Here is a 21,570-nt window from a genome sequence, read left to right as displayed (position 1 = left end):
TGCAAAACCGTGAATGCTGTCAGAATAATTTCTTGCAATGATTATTGGACTGTGGCCTAGACATGGGTTTTTGAGAGATAAACTGTGAAAAGGGCAAAGAAATTATTGTTGACGATCATTATAATTAGAACATTGATTATTTTTTTTTATTTTATTTTCCATCCTGAAATACTGAAGATATTAAGCTAGGGATGTCTTGGCAAGAAGAAAACTTAACTATTTAAATATTCAAATTCGAATATTCAGGTATTTTTCATTCCTCCAATACGTCAACTTCTGTCGGTTTTATGCTCATAAAATCCTCCTTAAATTAGGCTTGATTTTATGCCCTTAGTTCCCTTTAATACAAAAAGCAGACAGTGTTGTCTAGACTGCAAAAAGACAAACTCATAATATTTACTTGCAATTCTGAGTTTGACTCCATTAGCTAACCCAGAATATTGAATTGCTGTTTAATGGTGCATCAATTAGAGGACAACCTAAAAAATAAAAACAATCCAAGAGTTGCATGAGGCATCTATTTGCATAATATAGTTCATCATTTCTCTTTGCTTTGTTCTCTTACAGTACGCCTAATATAGATGTTGTTGGAAAATGGACACAATAGTCTGGATCTACACACTTTTAACTCACAGTCTCTGATTGTGCTGTAATTGTTGCAAATACTCTACTTCTTTAGCTCTTTCTCTGAAATAAGGGATATGTAGATATTATGGCCTATACCCTGTATTAAGCTGTGCAACACTTTATGAAAAAGTAGGTCAGATTTTCATTGCAGTGCCTCATTCTTTTATGGATAAACAGAACTTCTCCATATTGCTTAATCTCTATGGGGGGTCTAAAGACTAAACTTATGCAAGGCAGGAATTATAAAACACTAAATCCTTAAACAATCAAACAGGAAAAAGTGTGCTTACTAATTAAAATTAATAAATTAAGCAGGACTGATGCAGTCAGGTGGCGCGCTGCAGGCAAAGCAGTGACAGAAATAGTCAATAATACTTTGGCTTAATAGCCTATGTTGACTTAAGACAGTCATCAATTGGATTATCAAAAAACACAATTCATTTTATGCTTTATATACTTTTTGTGTTTACTAAAAAGTGCTGCTCTAATGGCATATGGTTGATGCGATAACTTGGCCCAGGGATTGTAGCGTGTCCCCTAAAGCAATTTAAAGTTATTTATGGTATCATGCTATTAAATAACTAAAACACAGCAGTTACTCAAGTACTTTGAGACTACGGTTTTTAATTAATTGAATAACAATCACATGGAAATTATTAATATGTTTCAAGATCCTTTTTTTCAACTTAAAGCCTCCTGTAAACAGAACAAAACCATTTCAGGAGAAAGGTTGGACTCATTGCCTCACTCCTGCAAACACCACTGAGATGTTTTTTGCAGTTTGCAGACTTTCAAGTTATAAAACTATTGCCCAGAAAAGTTTTGTGGAGAGATGATACGGCTGATGAAAGTTTTATGTTTAGAAATCTAGCAGCGCTGCATTCCAGCACATGGAATCGTATTCCATCAATGAAAGATGGGTTGGATAGAGGCGCGCGTTGGGTTTGATTTGCTGTACTCATGCCAGTTTCTATCACTGAACATTAAGCTCTCAAAGAACAGGACATCTGTCTCAGCAGAATTTTAAGAGGCACTGCCAAAAACATGACAGCAAAGCATGTTTTCCAACCAATTCATTACGGAGCAACAGCATACCTCTTGGAACCACTAAATTTAGCCTCATTTTAATGTGGAGGCACCTCATTGTGAGCAGCTAATGAAACAAGTGACCCCCATGTCCCGGAGAGAATCTGTCCCACATGAGCCAGTGATATTCAAAGAAGATGCTATTTTAGAAAAATTTTTGATTTATGGTGACACATCTAGTATCACTGCAATGAATACAAATACATTTGTAGGAATCATTTAAGAGCTTTAGTATAGAGGTTGATAAACTGTTGCTATGGAATGGTTACCAACCTTTCTATCGTGGTACTTCATAAGAATAAATCTTTACAAATAAATAATATATATGCATGTGTGTGTATAAAAACAGAGAAATTGTTCCCTTACCTTAACCAACTCGTAATTTTGGATCCCATTGATCCCTACATCAGGGTCAAACGCCGATGGCACCGGGTATCTGGTGTTGATGGCCGTGTTCTCCGGGATGGAGATATTTATTACAGTTGACTGAAAAAGGGGTGCGTTGTCATTCACATCCTCAATCAGGAATCGGATCTTGACCAATCGAAAGATCTCATCAGGCAGTACCGCCACCTCAATCTCATAGTAGCAGCGTTTCTCTGTGAAGACTCCTGAGCACAGCTTCTCCCGGTCGATTCTGTGGTTGGTGGTAAAGATCTCCCCCGTGTTGGCCTCCACCCTCACCAAAGGCACGTCGCCTGTCTTATACACAGGCTTGAACTGCAACGGAGAGGACAGCCTGATGCTAGGATCTAGGTTGAGATCCAGATCCTTGAGCAGGTTTCCAATGCGGACGTTCTCCGGCTGCTCCTCCTTCACTATGTAGTCCCTCTCCTGGGCCTTGCATAGTATTAACACACAGGTGAGAAGGACCACCAGCGGAAACGTTTGACTTGCTAAGTCCATACTCGAGATCCGATGAGCGCCTCACCCTACTGCAGCAATTCTGCCAAAGTAAAGAGAAAAACAAAAGAAGAAACAACATAACGTAAATGTGGTGCAATACACAAAATTCAAGTTTCAGTTTGTAATACTTTTCAAGTTTTTTGTTTTGAACTTAACCTCTTAAATTTTTCAAAAATGTATTATTAGTTAATACATTCCTTAAATATATCTCACTACTAAAATGTTACTCTGTACGTTTCCTAAAAAAAATGAAATAAATACAATCTAAATACCAAACAGTCTGAAGAAAATGGTGAAGTGTCTTCTTAAAGTGCACTTCACATCCAGATTGCAGCTAATTTGGAGGAAGCAGAACTGAGCCTTAAGCTGTGATGCCTTCGTGCAACAACACACATGCAAATACACAACTTCACCGTTGTAATGCTTGACAACAGCTATTAATGGAGAACCTCGTTAGCTCTGAATATAGACAACTGAGCTCTCCAATATTTCACGAACAGCCGTGTGTGTAAACCAGCGGAGTAAGATAAGAGCCCTGTTTACACTAACGGCAGTGAAAGGAGAGAACAATGGAAACTTTTTGTCTTTGGAACCACAATCAAGCAAATTAATGGCTTGCAACATCTTTTTTTTCCAATCTATGCGTATAGATTATATATTTTTTGTTTTGTTTTTCTAATAAACATTTCAAATAAACAGGATCGTTCAAAAATATGTTTAATTGTACATCACTCTCACTCCTTTAAAGCTACATTCACGCCGCCCTCACAACGCGCATTTACATTGAAAATTCTATGTAAATGCACAAAACTGTGCAAAACTCCCACATTCATGCATCGCTATGCAAATATTTACAACAGTTTACGGGCTCTACGCACAAACGCGAGGCCATTGAAAGTGCAGTTAAACCAGTTGACTTTGGTCAATCAAGGACTCAAAGAAAATGGAGGAGTAATTAAGAATTGTGGTTTGTGCCCCACTGGAATTAGAGGACACCAAGGCTGAATCCGAATTGCTTCCCAGGAGTCAGAGAGGTAGACTCCTCCCTATTGCTTCAGTTTGTGGGGGCATTTGAAGCTGTAGTGGTATCTAAAAGTTTTTTGTTTGTTTTTTAGGGGGTGCCGTAGGGACTTACGCCAGGTTATCAGTAGATGCGAGAGCGCTGCAAAACGGTGCAAAACAGAGGTCTCTTCCATTCCTTGTTAACCTTTGGTGGCCTTGTGGTAGAGTGTTCACCCTGAGACTGGAAAGTCATGAGTTCAAATCCCAGCCGAGTCATACCAAAGACTCTAAAATGGGACCCAGTGCCTCCCTGCTTTGCACTCAGCATGAAGGGGTTGGATTAGGGGCTTAAAACACCTTGGTTTGTGACAACTAAAGGGGCTTTAGCTTTTTAACTTTGATGGTGTAGCGCCGCTGTCCTCCTCATGCCGTGCAGCAATTGTTTCGGTGTGTGGACTATTTTTGCGCAAGCCACGAGCAATCTGCTTCAATTCTGGCAGGAAGTTGTCTGATGATGGAAAAAAAACTAAATAACTAAATAACTACAGTTGAGCAGCAGAACTTGTTGACCGTCGTGGAAAAACATGTCTGGTGTGAACTGAGGATTAAGTAGATATTACGTGCACTTCGCACACACCGCTTCGTAGCACTTCCTCAGTTGGTACGGCAACTATTGATGACGTCATTGAGCTGTTGTAACGCCCAAATTTCAAGACATTCTTTTTTCCATGTGTTTCTTCTTCAACATTTCCCACCTTGTCTAATCCAACTGTAGGTGGCGGACATGCGCTAGTAGACAGGAGCAAAAAAAAAAAAAAAAAAAAGAAAGTCCCTCCCTGCAAGTACAGTGTGAACACCATGGGCATTCAAGAACCCATGTTTAGCGTGTTCTTGAATGCATCACATGCCTGGTGAGCCCATGCCTTAAGGTAAAAAAAAAGGGATTTTTAAGTGGTAACACTTAGTAAAGGGCAAACATCTAGTGACCAAAGTAGGTTAGTGGAAAATGAGGAGGGAGCTCTGCAAGCCTTCCCTGCGTGTAGGTGCTAGAATAAAATATTGACTTCCTTCCATCACTTAATTAGTAGACTACTGGGGAGTTAGCTTGTTTGGTTTGCTAAGTGACATTTTGACATATTTGTTCATTTAACCTACTATCAGTTTAACAAATAAAGGAAGTGATTCTCATCAACAGTCAAAGGTCAGCGCATGTTTGGCCACACAGGTTTTAAAATCTAATGCAGTCACATAAAAGTGCATTCATGCTCAATAAAACATTTATAACATGACTTATTTAACATATCCAGGTAAAGCCATCAGAGAACACTTTGTATTTCCCCTTTTTCTTAATGATGCCGGCTTCCTGACTTATTTTCAGCACAATACTTTCATCGGCAAATGCCTCACTCGTTTCCCCGCCGTGTGTTTAGGTCCACCAACTCTCTCGAGTGTTTATTAACTAAATATGACTTTCTTGAAGATATTGCTTTGAATTCATCAGGCAGCTGACTTAAAAGCAAACATCCGTTTCCTTCAAAGACTGGCAAAATGTGTCTGGAAAGCCTTCACACGACGCTTTAAAGCTGGCACTGTAACATGCACACATACCTGCAGTAACAAGGGATCACAAGAAGCTCTCTGAGAATTATAATTTTCTTTTTTTTTTTATGTGTGAAATTAAAACAAGTCAAACAGTAAACTTCAAATGTGTGACTACCTAAACTGCACAACAGGGGTCCTCTAAATTAGCAAGGCAGCAGAGTTCATAGGAAGTGAGCTTGCCGACAAATGGGAATTGATTAAAATTAAGGATTTTATGAAGCTGGTTCAGGATCTGCAACAACTGCAAGACCCTGGTGCAACACGTGCAGGCAGACTGCACATATCTCACAAAGCAGCCGCATGAGACTCATTACAGAACAGTTGGACAAAAAAGAAGCATTGATCACTGCAGTGGTTTTCATTCTTCACGCACAGGGCCGAGTGTTGTGCAGCAATCCTGTCAAAAGCTCTATGAGAGATATGCTATTAAGTTCCGGCATCACACTTCAGGAAATGTTCGTCTTTCGGACGGCGAGCAGAGATGTTTTTGATTGCCAGAATGTCCGGAGCTGAACTCACACGATGCTGAAGCTCATGATCCATGTAGGACACAAATAATAATAGCATGTGGAAAATATATCCAAAAGAATTAAGAAATGCTAATCTAGTGAATTTATGCTCCAAATATATAACGATAAAATCCTCTTGGACGTTAAAAAGAAATGCAAACGAGGCTAATTGGAGTTGTATGTTAATTTAAAGAGAACATATTTCATAATGAAACCTTAAAAAAGCTTAATGCTTCCATGGGCACATCTCCAAGTCACATCTCCCCTCTGTTATTACCTTGATGCAGGTTATTTTCCTTGCTCCATATGATTTCCCAGCATTTGCTTTTTTTTTTCATTTGTCAAAACTCTTTGCAAACCTGTCCATGAGGGATAAACTAAGTGAGTGAAGGAACGGTGCTGCAGGGGAAAAAGTAACAACGGGGAGATTCTAGGTGTCAGTTAGAGTGTCTCCTGTGCTTACATTTCATTATACTCCTGAAATGCTTCCTGAAATACTATTTTGAGCCCCAGACAGCAGGTTGAATCCAGCAGGCAAACTCAAACCTTCCTCTTGAGAGGTAGAGTGAAGAGGAGCTGACCAGCCCCTCGATCACTTTACACAACGGCGTGATAGACGGCTCTTCCTGGTGTTTGCATCCCATGAAAGTAGCAGTGGAGCACAGCCACTGTCACTAACAGCCTTCACCCCTAAAAATGCTCTTTTTTTGGAAACTTTCAGTAGGTTACTCTGAGTCGGAGACAAAATAAGTTTTGATAAATCAACTGTCAAGCACTGCTTTTGTGGAAACTGTCTGTGTATCCAAGGAGATTTGAAGGGAAAGAAAATATTTTTTTATTTTTTCACTGAAGTTGCAGGCAACATTGCAGTTGGACATACATGGATTTGGTCAATTTGAAACAATTACCTAAAGCTAAATCTACTCTTTCTATTGAGGTGTTAAACAATAAGGTTGAATTCACAACAAAATCAAACATGAACCGTATGATAGAGTGACAGGGTTTAGATAAAAAGTCAGGATTCAGTCATCTCTATGAGCCTCCCAGAACTTGAGTTCTAAATTGTTGCTCAATTACCACAATTAAATAATCGGTGGGCAATCATTTATTTACATTAGCCGGCTGACAAGCTAATGTTCAACATCATAATCCTTTTCCTCAAGAGGGCAGCCCACACATGCCAACACTATATGTATATAAATATATAGAGAGAGACAGTTCAACTTTATAGCCAATTTTTTCCTGGCTTGTTAAAAAACTGATTTGTAACGATCTAAACTAATGGTTAGTTTAAAACCAAACATTTAAGTTTTGACAAATCTACCAAGGAACTTTTTAACTTTTGTTTTTTTAAGTTAAATTAAATTCTACCGGGATTTGGGGGAAATTAGAAAATCAAGTTTGGAATGTTTTAAATAGACATGTAACTGTATTTTATGAATTGGTGAATATGGAAAGAGCGGCTCTGAAAATTGTTGTAGACCACAAATATAAAAAAAACCTATTAGAGATTACAGTTTCTTTAAAAGATAATTTGGGAACAGTTCCGTTTCAGAGTTATTGACACTATTGCTTACCAATATTCTGATTTTTTAGAACTGTTTTTATTACTCTTTTATACCTTTTGTCATTTAAAACAAAATTGCAAACTATTTAAACTGTTAAAATGTTTTTTTTTTAATTAGTGATACGTTCCAAATAATTCAGTTTTTATTTTTTTTATTTTTTAAATAGATCACAATAAAATTGAATCAACAAATATCCTAGAGAAGTTGAAACAACCAACTGTGGCTGTAAAACATTTGAACAGGTAACATTTGTTGAAGGACAAACACTAAACAAGCCTGTTTGTTTAGTGTTGTGTCCCAGTGTGGCTGGATGATCAGAATAGACAGAAAAGCCCCTGAGGTCTGTGACAGGTGAACTGGAGAGGCTGGAGCGCGCTGTTGCTGCGCATTGACGCACGGAGCCTAGCGGTCGAGGTGCTAAAATCCGGACACAGAAGTCCCTGCAGTTGGGCGATTTTGAATCAAACGCGCGTCTGAATGGTCTTTTATCATAAATAACACTGAATAAACCCTGATTCGAGATATCTGAAGCAATAATCCACACTTTTGCGATGAAAAAAGTCGCATTTAGGCGACACTGAAGTGTATTTTCGGTGTGAGCAGCTCCAGGAATTCACACGAACACTGAAATGACTCACTACCGCAACCGAATTAGGAATCTAACTTCAATGTAGCCCGATTTTTTGTCATAAGTGCTAATAAAACCGGATCATGCAGAGCGCATACGCGACACGTTCAGGCTGCAGAAAATGCGCTCCGGACAGAAACCGTCACAGAATAACACATTTATCATATGAACACCCAAGTAATCAGATTTAAAAAGGGGGGAGCAATACGCACCTTCAATGCTTGGTAGAAAAATAATGGGAGGAAGAAAAAAAAGTCAACGGTGAGTAGTACCGTGGCGAAAACGCATCGCCGGAGAGGAAAAAAAGAGTGCCATGAATTAGTCTGAAGTGAGAAAACGTGCCAGGATCCTCATCAGAATGAAAAAATGTTATCCACTATAAAAAAAAAAAAAAAAAACTTATCCATGCGCTAAAAAAGGTGGTCCTCGCGCGCAAGACGCAAAATGGCAAAGCGGAGCGATCAACTTAGTTAGGAGAAGATGCTGTAATTCCTCTTCGGGTGTCTTCAGCTCGCAATCCCGCAGGCGGAGGGAGATACGCGGTGATCCAAGGCTGTTTCAAAGAAACTTTGTATCCCTAGCCTTAATGTGATTTTGGAATTTCACCAGCTCAGAATGAGAGTCAGGCTCGCTTTAATTGCCCTTTGTGCCGAGAGCCTAACTACAATCCAAGAAAAGAGATGGAGGAAAAAAGACCTCTAATGAACTGACACCTCAAACCAAATTTATTCAAGAACCACTTCTTTAAACTGACTTAAGGTAGCGCACGCTGCCAAAAAAAGAAAATAACACTTAAATGAGGGGTGCAAAGAGTGCATCGTTCCCCCAGTGGAGTTGGATCAAAGTGTGCCTCAGTGCAGCATCACTTACAGGAGCCGGGATAGGCGGTTCACCGTATCTCTCTGCTAAGCTGTGGATGTCTCAGTAGTATTGTATGAACTCAGTTCCTCAATGCTGCCCACCTCTCTCCCTCTCGCTGACATCACGGAGGAGGGAGGAGCCACGCGCAGATTTAAGAGCCTCGGCGCTCTTAAAGCCGCACTGCGTTGGAGAGATGCGTGCGCCAAAGCGCGCCGCTGGAAGATGGGATGAGAAGCACAAACGTCTGAGCTGAGCTCAGAATCCCACCTCAATGCAAGTGGCAAGTGGGGGGCACTGTTCCCTTTTAAACCGCGCTGTTTTTGGTTATTTCTCATTTTAACTCTACTTATTAGCAGATTATATATATATATATATGTATTCTAAAAGGGTATTGGTAAAAGTCCAATGTAAAATATCTCTTATCTTTCGTATATTTATGCCTCAGAATTAGATTATCACAAGCCATTTCTTGAAATTAGTTAAAAAATAGGCAAACACAAATAAATTAGGGAAAAAAACGACCTCAAATGTTGAGTAGTTTAGATAATTATATATATATAAAAAACAATTTAACTCACTATTTGAAAAACAGCAACACTAATTATTACTATTTTAAAAATTAAAAGAAAACACTCAAGCTTAAACTATTTTTAAAAATGGTTTCATCTCTTTTAATTTCCCAAAAAAGAAAAAAATTTGCATAAAGTGAGATGAAAGGAAACAGAGTGAAGAAAAGTTGCTTTAATTGTTATATACATACACAAAAGATATAATATATATAAAGTTACTGTACATCAACATATATTTCAGCAATATAGCCTTCAGGTTTTAGTTAATTACACCACAGTACTTATTTGGAAGGAGCCTAACAGTGGCAACTTTTGTGTCTTTTCCCGAGTTTCTAAGTTGTACCTGTTGTATTTTGACACAATTCCTTTTTAACCATTTGTTTTTGAAGGATTTGGTTTCTTTCATTGAGTGTTCCATACCTTGACTTCCTTTATTTGAAACACATCTTTGAAGTTGAAAAGTTTGACCAAATAAGCATGAAAAATACTTTTATTTACATTAATTCCACATTTATTTAAGTTCTTCAGCTGTATTTGCTAATATACAAAAAACCTGTACCAATCTTCTTTTTCTCCCTGTGAGAAACACAGCAGCACAAGCTTTGTTGTCTTCTTTTTAACTGTCAAAAAGAAAAATATGAAAGAAGAATCCTAAAGCCGATAGCAAGTTTTTGTGTTCAGAGTGTCTGACTTTGTTCTCCTGTTTTCTTTCTTGTAGCAAAAGTTTTACGGCAAAAAAAAATATCAAAAAGAGAAAAACTATTACCCCCACTGTGACTAATTTTATAATGTGAATCCACTTGGTGCTATTCAACAATAAAAACACTTATTGCATGTAATGCAGGGAAAGCTGTTTGAAGGTGGTGTTCAACCTTCAATTGATTATTCATGAGACACAAATAGAACCCTAATTTGCTGTTATTGCTGCTGTTAATCAATACAGATTAGTTTAGTCGTCCAATAGTAAGTTTTCCTGTACTGTTCATTGCAAAATCTCAATGTCAGCCTACATATGGGGAAAATTCTTGACAAATGTTGCGGCATTTCCATTTTTAGGGCTTTAAAACATAAGCATTTAAAACACAATACTTAAATGGCCACATTTATAGAAATTGGGGAAACATTGTCATTGGAGTGGGTCTTTAAGTTCAGTCATTTAGTTGATGCTTTTATCCAAAGTCACAAGTTATGAACAAATAATCATATTTGTAGTTTAGCTTTATGAGAGAAAATGTCTAAGCCACAAGACATTTTTTTTAAAAACGTTTAGGGTACAGAAGGTGTGTGACAGACTGGTGATCTGTCCAGGGTGTACCCCACCCCGCCCAACACTAGTTTGGACAGGCTCCAGCAACTCTGTGACCCCAAAAGGGATTTAGTGGGAAAATTGATGGATGGAAGACGTTAGTCCTTAGGATTTTTGCTGCCTGATGCAGAGCACAGTGAATGATTAAAAAAAATGTGGACCTGTTTGAGGGGACAGACCACTCTGTAGGCGAGTGTCCTGACACTTCTGACTAACTGAAAGCACACAGTCACAGGACGTCAGTGCAAATCTCTGAAGAGTACTGTGACATGTGTCCTTTTTGGCTGAGATGCGCAGCAACATTTTGGAGCATTTGTAGAGTCACTGCAACATACAAAGGCTGCACCAAGTCTCACTGCTCCAGTTGGTTGAGTCTTAGTCACAACTGTGCAATGAGGCTGTCTGCAGGCAAAAAATGGGTAAAGCTGCATGAGGCACACAACTGACCCACGGGAAATATCAAAGTTGCAAACTACTCAGTGAGCCTGTAGAAGAAGAGTGTTCAGGAACATTTTTTTTTTTTTTTTGTCTTGGGGCATGTTGGGTGTTACGGCTGTGGATGTACTTAGTTTTTTTTCTTTTATTCTGTGTCTTTTATATCAGAGTGGGACCTCTGTATTTTTTTGTGCATCCCTGTGTGTCTGATCATTTACAGGTGTGGTGCTAAAAAAGTGTGGCTCTCATTGAACTATGATAATGGAGGCAGCCTTTAAGGCCACCATGTGGACCTCAAGCCCATGAGAAGGGAGCTTTGCTGCAGCCTGGTTCTCTTCTCCAGTTGATACGTAGTCTGTGTTGCACCTTGTAGTTTGTAGGGGTTTTGTGTTCAGGCCCACTCTGTGTTGTCTTTTCTTTAAGTGAAGCTGTAGGGATGGACAGCCATCTTCTTTCACATATGTTTTCTCCTGTTTATGTTAGTCTAGGGAGGTTAATGTTGGTGGAAGAAGTCCCGGGTTCAAATCCCGGACGAGCCCCCGCTGGAGGTTACACGCAGACACGTTGTATATATTTTGTAATTTCTTTCAGCCCTTATATCCTGCAAACTGCACAACCATTTTCATGATGTCTCTTAAAGTCTCCCTATGACAATTTTTTTTAAATTAAAAAAAAATTTTCCCAGTAGTGTTTTAACTTTGATTATGAAGTTTTTAACCAAAATCTCACAACCTAAATTTCTGAAAAAGCCATTTTTTGTGTTGATCTAAAGCTTCTGCTTCCAAAATCTCTTCTGAGGGGGCGTGGCTTTTGGAGCTGAGCTGAGAAGCTCCACCCCTGATCCTTCCCTGTCTGATTATAATAGTTATGTGTCTCGCTAGCTTAAATCTCCAACGCTGCTACATAAAAATGACAAGCAATATCGAAAATGTCCAGCCGTATCGTTTTGAGCCAGACTCTCCGAAAAGACATGCAAAATATATGAAATAAAGACAATTTGACATTAAAGACTAATTATATTTACATTTACTTAATTTAAATCCTAAAAGTCTATCAAGAAATCTTTTTTTTAAGTTAAGAATTATTTTAGATATGAGACACTTCTCATTTTCCCAGATTCCACTTTTGCCATGATTTAAATTTAGATTTTTGTGTCACTCTCTCAATGTAACTCTGGTTTGTGTCCATATAAGACTAAGTCACTTCGTAATTAACCCATTTTGTCCAAACTGTACTTCAGTTTGTGTCGCATCGCAGTCCAGGTTGTCTAAAGTTAACCAAACATCCTCAATCATGACATAACAAACCAAGCAAACAAACCGACAGTTGAACATTTCTAAAGATCCTTTTGCTGCTCCATTCTCCTTTTTGCCTGCAAAAACTCATGTTTCTGTGTTATCAATCAATGACAATCCAGCTACATGTTCACTTAAGAAACGTCCAAAACATTTCTGCATTGACAAGTGGTGTTAATGTGACTGACAAACAAGGCTCAAAACACAGAATGTTGTTGACAGGATTTTGGTGTCTTTTGCTGATGTGTACATCTTTGTGAACTAAATGGGCAGACTGTGGAGCCAGCATGAAAACACAAACAACAAAATGGATCCTTAAAGACCCACTAGGATGAAAATCACATTTTGGTGTTTTTAGCATGCTCTTGTGGCATTTTTCTCATGGTGGAAGGCATTTGTTAAGAAAATGAAGCTTTAAATTGCATTTCAGACTATTTCTTTATTTAAATCGTTGTGAATCAGGAACAGATACAAAAAAACTGCAGTTGGAAAAGCTTGTAGGTGTGACCTAAATGCTTTAATCAGCGGGCCACAAGCTCCCTGCTCCGCTCAATTCTCATGCATCCACTTGCAGACAAATAGATTTATGTACGTCTTTGTTTTCTGGCTCAATTGATAGATCTTTTTTTTTGCACTGCTAATATTAGCTTGGGGGTTTAAACACTGTAAGCTAGTGGGACATCATATGGATGATGGGAAATGGATGCAGGCTTACTCCCTTGCTCATGAACTACTTTCACTCTGCAGAAAGTGTTTCCTAGAAAACGACAAAAGTTTTTTAAATGTCATAATTAAAAGACCACTGGGAATGCTTGTAAAATAATCAAAAGAGGATCAAAGCAGGACTTTAAATTATCATAATGCACTGTTTTTTGTGTTAACATGTTGCTGTAATCTTATACATTAGTTACAGTTAAACCTAAAACTTAATGCTGCATAGATCTGAACATGAAATTCAGTTTCTAAGCACTTTGAAACCTTATGTTGAGATTTTAAATTGAAAATAAAACTCATCTTGCACATTGTGTCTTTAAAGATTTTATCGAAAAAGAACATTTTCTTTACCACTGCATTTTGTCACGCTTTGAATGTGTGTCCAAGCAATTTCACAAGTTTTCTTCCACACCTTTTAGAGAATCATAAAGAAAATAACCCAGAACCCACATACTAATACATATTATCAGTGAAGCACAGTTGGGCAATAGAATAGTTGAAGGACAGCTTTTATAAAATAAATGACAAGGTCACTACATTAAGCGCTCTGACGTGTGGTGCTTCGTTGCTGCATTATACAGCAATTTTCTTTAGTTAGACATCATCCTTTCAGCTTAAAAGGCCTTTTGTCCAAAGAGACTACATTTTTGTTTCATATTGTTTACTTATCACTTTCTAAGCTACTAACGATATTAAGTTGACTCTGTAACTTAGTGAAATACTAATATGACATTTTCTTTTCAGCTGAGTCTAAATTCTACATAATGACTAACAATTGACAACATTGCCATGACCTGACACTCACAGACTGCAGTGTAAATCTTTCGATTCTGTTAAATTCTACAGACATTTTTTGAAAAGCAGAGAAAACTTTTATTTTATTTTTTTATAATCCACGCAGGCCTGCTTTGTATCCATGGCAACTTTCGAGAACATCAGAGATTTACAACGACGACTTTAAACTATTGCTGTTCCCTCTTTTTTTCTTCTTCTTTTTCTGTTTCTCAAGGATGTCTGGAGAACAAGAAGGATTTGAAAAAGATGAAGTGGACAGACTGAAAGTAATTCAATATTTGCTAATACTGGATTGGATGGTGAAATAGAATTTCTGAAAAATTGTGTTGAGACAAAAGAAATACAAAAAGATAGCTGGAACTTGAAATAATATTTGAAAATAATATTGAACATTTTGAAACGGTGCTGATATCAAGTATTCCAGAGCAGAGGATAGGAGTTTTAATCTGTACTGACTAGAGCAATGTGATTGAAGCAAAGAGACAAATTACAAAAATGAAATATTAAAAAAGACACAATAAGGTCAGCGAGAAAACATTTTTTGTAAAAATGTACTTTCTCTGAATATTTGTCCGACTCTTTAGAGATCAGATACTAAAGCCTCTGTAAAAGGTAAAAAAAATACAATCTTAACTTGATATTAAACTCCTTATTAACCTTTTTCATGATAAATGTTGCACAAATATAACAAGCTTTAAAACACTGAAATGCAACATAACGTGACAGAAAACATGTTTTGAAACAAAAAAAACATAAAATGAAAACTTAAAGAGCCTCTTGATTTAATCATTCTGTCTGCGGCCTTCAAAATCTGCGACCCAGCATGATCATTGTAAAGGTTTCAGCCAATTAGTCAGCAGGAAACAGTCATCCACTGTTGCCTATGAATGATTCAAATAATCTGTTGAAGGAAAGTAAATGTCAAAAAACATGTGTTTTCTGCTGTTTTATGTCATGTTTTACATGTGCAGGTACTCTACCAGGATTTGTTTTAGTCTTTAAAGTAAATAACATGGTTTTTTTTTTCTTTTCTGAAATGTTACACATCTCTCTTTTTTTAAAGACGGCGAAAAGCCCTTCATGGTAAAATAAGAAGTATTGATCAATTATTAATGAAAGCCTATTTACAACACAGACATAACTGTCTGTGTGCAAAGATCTGTTCCGTTATAAATAATGTAAAGTACAAGTGATTATTGAATGATAATGTGCAGGTGTAAAGCCTGCCGGATAATGATTAAGCTGTGCCTGCAAATAAACGATTTCTCAACAAATGACCTTTTTTTCTCTATTCTGATCAGTTTTATTTACAGAAGAGAAAATAGATCCCACATGTTCGCATGTTGTGTGCTACCGCATTCCTCAAGATAGAATTCATGCAAGACGTTATTCCTTTATTCTGAAAAGATAAAAAACCTCTTAGTCAGATAGATTTTTTAAAAATATTAAATGATTGTCATATAAAAGATGAAAAATGTAAACAGATTATGATGGGATGATGCGCTTTAATAGAGCACTTTAATCTTGAAAGACTTTGCCAATCAGGAACTTTCATACCAAAATCAATTTTATAGTTATGAAAAGGTTTATATTGATTTGCAAACACATTTCAATCTAAGAAGATGAGTAGTCCAAACTATGGTGGGAACATGTCCTCCAACACAAGGTTAAACTGGAGGGTTGAGTTGTGTTTAAGACTCTAAGACTCCATGCATCAAAACCTTGTTAACACATCCAGGCTTTAATGTCCCTTTTTGCATAGATTTTTACATACTTGTTTAAAGTAATAGGATTCAGGTACTTACCTTGAATCATATAATATAACATAATAGGTGAAAGACCAAATGTGTTGATTTTACTGGAACATTGATCATGACATTGGACTAAACAACAAGAGTTTCTTAGTACCATATTTTTCAGAATATATATATATATATATTAGGGCTGTCAGATTTAGCGCGTTAAAAACGCATTAATCTGACACATGCTTGACGCCGACAATTTTTTTGACGCATTAATCGCGGATTTTCCATAGACTGTATATAATGGGGGGACCTCATAGTTCGATAGGTCCATTATTTTTACAGTCAATAGGATTTTCTCATACGTGCCTTTCCATACTGCGCGCGCGGACGTCCCGCCCTCTAACTCACCGGCTGCTCTCACGAGATCACGGGCGGGTCTCCAACCTCCGAGCTGCTAGCTAGAACCGGCCCGGCGCTAGGACCTGGAGAGCTCCTGCACTCTAACCCGGCTCCGGTTCGCCTCCAGTACCACGTCTGGTGGTACCGGCTCGCGTCCGGCGCCGCGTCCCGAGAGCTGCGGACCCCCGACGTTCCGAACAGCAAGCTTACCGGGGGACGTTCTAAATGTTCTGGAGGTTTGAGCGTGATCCAGCCCCAGCATAGTTCTCTGTCTGCCGACATATTCATCACGTGAACTCCGCTGAGCTGCAGCCAAACAACGCGGCGGCAGTAACAGACTGTCAAACTATCCACAGAGTATCCCGTTGTTCTCAGTCTTTAATGTTTTAAAAAACAAAAGTTCATTGGAAATGATAAATCTCTATTTTATTTATTACTGTAGTTCAGAAGATTAAGAAAAGATTTGGTCCTGACAAAAAATGAACATGAAAGTGTTATGGAAATTTTATTTTTGATGTTTATTTTATTTTACTGAACGTAGATTGAAGTTTTGAATTTAAAATGCCCTTCACTTGCACTTGGGCTTTTGTTAGGTATTTTATGTTACAGTCTTTTATTGTTTAGAAAGTTTATCTCAATACAATGTTACAAAATAAAGTATTTCTGATTAAAACTATTATATTTACTATTCTCGTTTTCATAATTAATGTAGAACTGCTAAATTCCACGAAGCACACATTTTTTTCCTAAAAAAGGCCACATATTAATATGCGATTAATCGCGAGTTAACTCAGGACAAAATGCGATTAATCGCGATTAAAAATTTTAATCGCCTGACAGCTCTAATATATATATATTACATAGTTTGGTCTAGCGTGCAACTTGTATTCAGGAAGAAATTATATGTGACTTAAAATATATATATCAGAATTAGAAGCAACTTTATTGCCAAGTACAATTTTACAGATACGAAGAATTTGTCTTGGTGATGATGGGGATGATGGTGCCTACATCGATAAATAAAAACACAATTTAGTAAGAGAAGAAAAAAGAAAATATTACAACATAAATACATATACACAATTTGTAATTCTAGTAAAAAAAAACAAAATTAAAACATTGTGTGTGTTTATATGCTATTTTTCCACTAACAACTGGTTGCCCTTTAGCAGTTGTTTTCCACTAACAACCACTAGAGGGTGTTGTAGGTGTGTATGTCAGTATTTGCTACTGATCGCATTGAAGAAGAAGAACTGTCCGATTCGAACGTGGAGGACAATTTGACGTTATATGTTCCTTTATATGTTCCTTATTTGCATAGATACATTATAATTCTATTTTTTCTCCCTCCTTGAACTATTGCAGGACAAAAAATCATCAAACTGGGTTACAGAGACATGGACACCGACGAAGCTTCGGCAGTAGACGGTGAATCTCATGAACTCAGACATGGAGGTGTTAGCACAAATGTCTTCAAAATAACTAAACCTCAAAATAACTAAACCTGATCTTTGAAGCGTTAGTGATGAAGCTAACAACTTGACGGTAGCTCCTCCCACATGCAACGGGAGCATCATGTTTAAATTTTTCAGACAAGATTCGAGCATCAAATTTGACGCATGTCAAATAGAGGCAGCAGTTGTTAATTTGATGTGTTATTCAAATAGGCAGCCTCTTACAAAAAATATATATAAACATATAAACTTAAAAAAAACATTTTTTTGGATGCAGAAAGTTGACAATATTCCACACATTTGACTCAATTGTGGGAAATTCAAGCACATAGCAAAAAAGAAAACCAAAGCAATAATCCGCTTTTATTGTCATCCAATTAGTGGAGGAAAATAGTCATTTCACTGGTTAATTAAACATTTCAACTTTTGACCTGTTTGAATGATAGAACAAGATTACAGAAAAATCATAAACTGTAAAAAAAAAAAGAGATAAAAAAAACATTGTAGTGACTAAATTCACTGCTTAATACCATCGAAACAAACATGCTTTCTTTAATCACAAAACATTTACTGTGGAATATGTAACCTAATTGCTGTATTTTATGGTGGTTTTAAAGATGGATGCATAAAATTATATCATACTGCTCTCTGGGCATCTTTCTCTTTCCAAAGGAATAACTGACTGTTAAACCGTCCTTTGTGTGTTGTTTGAAGAAGGCGATTGTACATGCTGTGGCGATGCTTCCTTCCATCTGTCTACTGTGAAGCAAAGCCTGGGGCAACACAGTCAGACAAGAATGGTATTCTTGGCTCTGTGTTGAGTTGATAAAAGTCCCACCATATATGCATATTCTAATCTCTGTACGTGTTGTTGTACCTTTAAATTAGTTAGTGAACGATAATGTTTTAAGGAAGAATGTAATGCTTTGCTTTTAGTATTTTAACCTTTGAATAAACAGAGCATGTCCATTTGCTCATAAGAGCTTCATCTAAAAAAAAGCAGGATTTTTACTTAATTGGCACTATGTTAAGTATCAAGTAACACTTGCCATGGTGGTAAAAAAAAAGTGTGAAGTAAATCATAACAAAGGATGTAGAGGACAGCAGTAATGGTTTTCCTATTAAATATGTTTTATGACATGCTTGCTTTTCTTAATCATTTATTTTTCTCTGTGTTCCTTCCAGAGAGAATCTGACCAGTGTCACACAAACACATGGTGAGATCAGTGCTCCCACATATTTCCATCTCAACCATGACTTTTGGGGTGTGCCAAGCGAAAATAAGAATAACACTTCCATGATCGCTTAGGAGTCATTATTTGGCTCTCTGCCTCCCCAGATGGCCGAAATGCTTGATGTTCTTGTCACGTTCTGTTGCATTTTCTCTGCTTTGAATGGTCTGTGTACACAACCATTGTTTGATGAGTAAAATTGAAGGCAAGCCTTGTAAACTGTGGATGCCCTCTTGCCAAAGACAAGGCATTGGAAAGACAATGTGTGCAGACATCTCTTTTGCACTCTTGAGACTTCATGCTACTTAGCTTGAGGCTGGAGAGGGAAACGGTTGTTTTATACAAAAGTAATGGACACAATTGCATCCATGTTGAACTAGAGTTAAAGTAATTACCGTTTGTGAACAGCATTCAGGCCAACATTCAAGCCAAAAATGATGGAAGTGGAGGGCCAAGCAAAACAACATGATTGTATGATACAAATTCTGGTGTGAAAAGCATTGGAATAATGATGTCTAATGGATTAATCATTATACAGAACGAGCACTCATTTTTTTTTTTTTTTTTTATGGACCCACTTACATGTACACAGGCCATGGCCGCACACATTTAGTCACAATCCTCCTATAGAGTTGATCTCACAATATTTTATATCTTCAACTACTGCAGCAAACTAATTATTTTCTTTCTCCCAATACGCTTTAACTATTCATTTCTTTAGTGTATTGTCCCTGAATATTGATTTATTTTTTGATACACCATTGCAGAAAAAAAGGCTTAAAGATGCACAAAACAAAGAACATTTTCTGTTACTATTAAACAAGAGATGTTTGTATTATACTCCCAACAGTAATTTCGTGAACCTTTTTTAAAAATAGCTTTTTTTTCCGCAAACACACTAATGTTTCTTCTGCACAGCACATTTGCCTCTCCTCACCTAAATGTTATCACCATCCACAGTGACTCCCGTTCAATGAATCCATCGCTGGTGGCTGAAATGCTCCTCTATCTGACGTCTCTGGCTCACAAGTGCACTGCTGGACAAAGAATTGTAGAGTGTTTGAGGTAACACTTAGGTAGAGGGCAAGTTTAGTTACAAATAAAATGTAATTTTCTTTTCCTTTGCAATTTCTCCCTGACCCAATATAAAAAAATGGTCTTGGACATGGTGCAAGTGAAACAAGGTAAGGGGATTGGCAGATACCTGGCCAAATACCACAGACATCTTGGCTTGAATTCTGCAAACCTTACAGGTCCCTATTGATCTGATCTGAACTAGCTCCTCTTAGGCAGTACAGTGCTTTCCCACAATGCTGCTCCTTTTGTCCTTCCATTTACTTCATCATCATCATTCTCAGGGCAAACATACATGTGTAGTGCTCCTTAGACTCAGAAAATCATACTACCAGTCAAAAATAAATATGTTTCTGGCAAACCCCCTTTACCCAAGTTTTCATAGAGACTTGTCATTCTTTAAAAAAAGATCTTGGTCATTGTATCTCCAGATTACTATCCAAAATCCTGTTCAACCAAGTGCCTAAAAGTCCCTCTGACATGTCTCTAAGACACCTCCGTACCTCCACTGGTATGTCATCAGGACTAATTGCCTGCTCCTTTTCATCCTCTTCTAAGCTTTTCCCACTCACTCTTTACTGAACTTTTTTTTGCTTCTTTTGTCACAAAGTTGACCTCTTGAACCAATTTCTCCCACTAATATCAGTTATTATGAAACTCCTCACAGTATAACCTCCATCCTTTAATAGCGTTCCTTTGACTACTCATACCAATACCATTCATGTCCCTAATCATTATCCTTTGTTTATTTTTTTTAGTAAATTTCCAACCATGGTGTGTCTTAGCTCTTCCCACTGTCCCACATTTTCAGGATAACCTGTTCCGCTGTATACACTTATCTTATTTTACAACCATCTGTACTTCTAGGTTCTTTTCCTAAACAATAAATCTACCCACCACTATTACATTCCCTCTGTTCCTGTCACCATTGTGCCCACTGAAGTCTGCACCAAACGGCACTATCGCACCTCCGGGAATACTTACTATTTCCAAGTCACTTCAGATTTTCTTTTTCTTATCTAACTCACTGCCAACTTTTGCTATATCGCTAATGACAAGATTGAAGCTGGCACTTTTTAGTGTTCATCCTCAAACTCATCACCCTGTCGGATGCTCTCTCAACCTACAAGACCTTCTTCTTTGACTCCCCCTCGAAGTTGGATCCAATTACATTATTTTGCCTACGTATGCTAGGAGAGCTGCACTGTGGTGCAGTGGTTCTCGCCTGATAGTGGGAAGGCTCTGGTTCGAATCCTGGCTGAGAGCTTTTTGTGTAAAGTCTGCATTTTACCCTCTTGCATTCAATGGTTTTCTCTGGGAAAACTGTCTTTCTTCTCCCAGTCCTAAGACATGGTTTGTAAGTAATTGATTGTTCTAAATTGTCCATAGGTGTGAATGTGAGTGTGTGTCTGTATGGCACTGTGACAGAGTGGTGACGTGCGCAGAGTGCTCTCCACTTTCACCCGGTAGATGGGACAGACTCCAGCAACCCCGTGACCGCAAAAGTGATTTGGATGGATGGAGGCCAAGATGGAACAGTCAGAATTATCTGCAGAACATCTAATACACCAACATTTGACATGAAGACAATTTTATTACACTATATTTGTGTTCTGTTGGTTCATAAAAAAGTGAAGGAAATTTGCCATTTGTTTTAAACTAAGGCTATAAAAAAGCTTTAATATTCCAGTGTTTTGACTGTTGCTTTCACTCAGTCTAAGTTTCAGATGCTCAGTTGAGTTGTGAATATAAGATACTATGAC

At 37.6% G+C, this 21,570-nt stretch overlaps 1 protein-coding gene across 2 annotated transcripts in view; it reads right to left on the bottom strand.

The window, feature by feature from the left end:
• Positions 1 to 9,087, bottom strand: part of pcdh11 (protocadherin 11) — a 148,905-nt gene extending 139,818 nt beyond the window's left edge. Inside the window, exons 1-2 of one of the 2 annotated variants that reach the window (XM_024283274.2) lie at positions 8,141 to 9,087; positions 2,080 to 2,659 (exon numbers count right to left, since the gene is read on the bottom strand). In XM_024283274.2, the coding sequence (XP_024139042.1) occupies positions 2,080 to 2,619 (540 nt within the window). In that variant the 5' untranslated portion in view covers positions 2,620 to 2,659; positions 8,141 to 9,087. The remainder of the gene's footprint in view (positions 1 to 2,079; positions 2,660 to 8,140) is intronic. The other variant, XM_024283275.2, reaches the window with a different exon arrangement.
• Between the last annotated feature and the right edge of the window lie 12,483 nt (positions 9,088 to 21,570).

This window comes from Oryzias melastigma, linkage group LG10, assembly GCF_002922805.2.
Source record: "Oryzias melastigma strain HK-1 linkage group LG10, ASM292280v2, whole genome shotgun sequence".
In the NCBI taxonomy this organism is placed as follows: Eukaryota; Metazoa; Chordata; class Actinopteri; order Beloniformes; family Adrianichthyidae; genus Oryzias; species Oryzias melastigma.
Note: the sequence above shows the minus strand (reverse complement) of the source record. Positions and strands in the feature narration are given on the sequence as shown.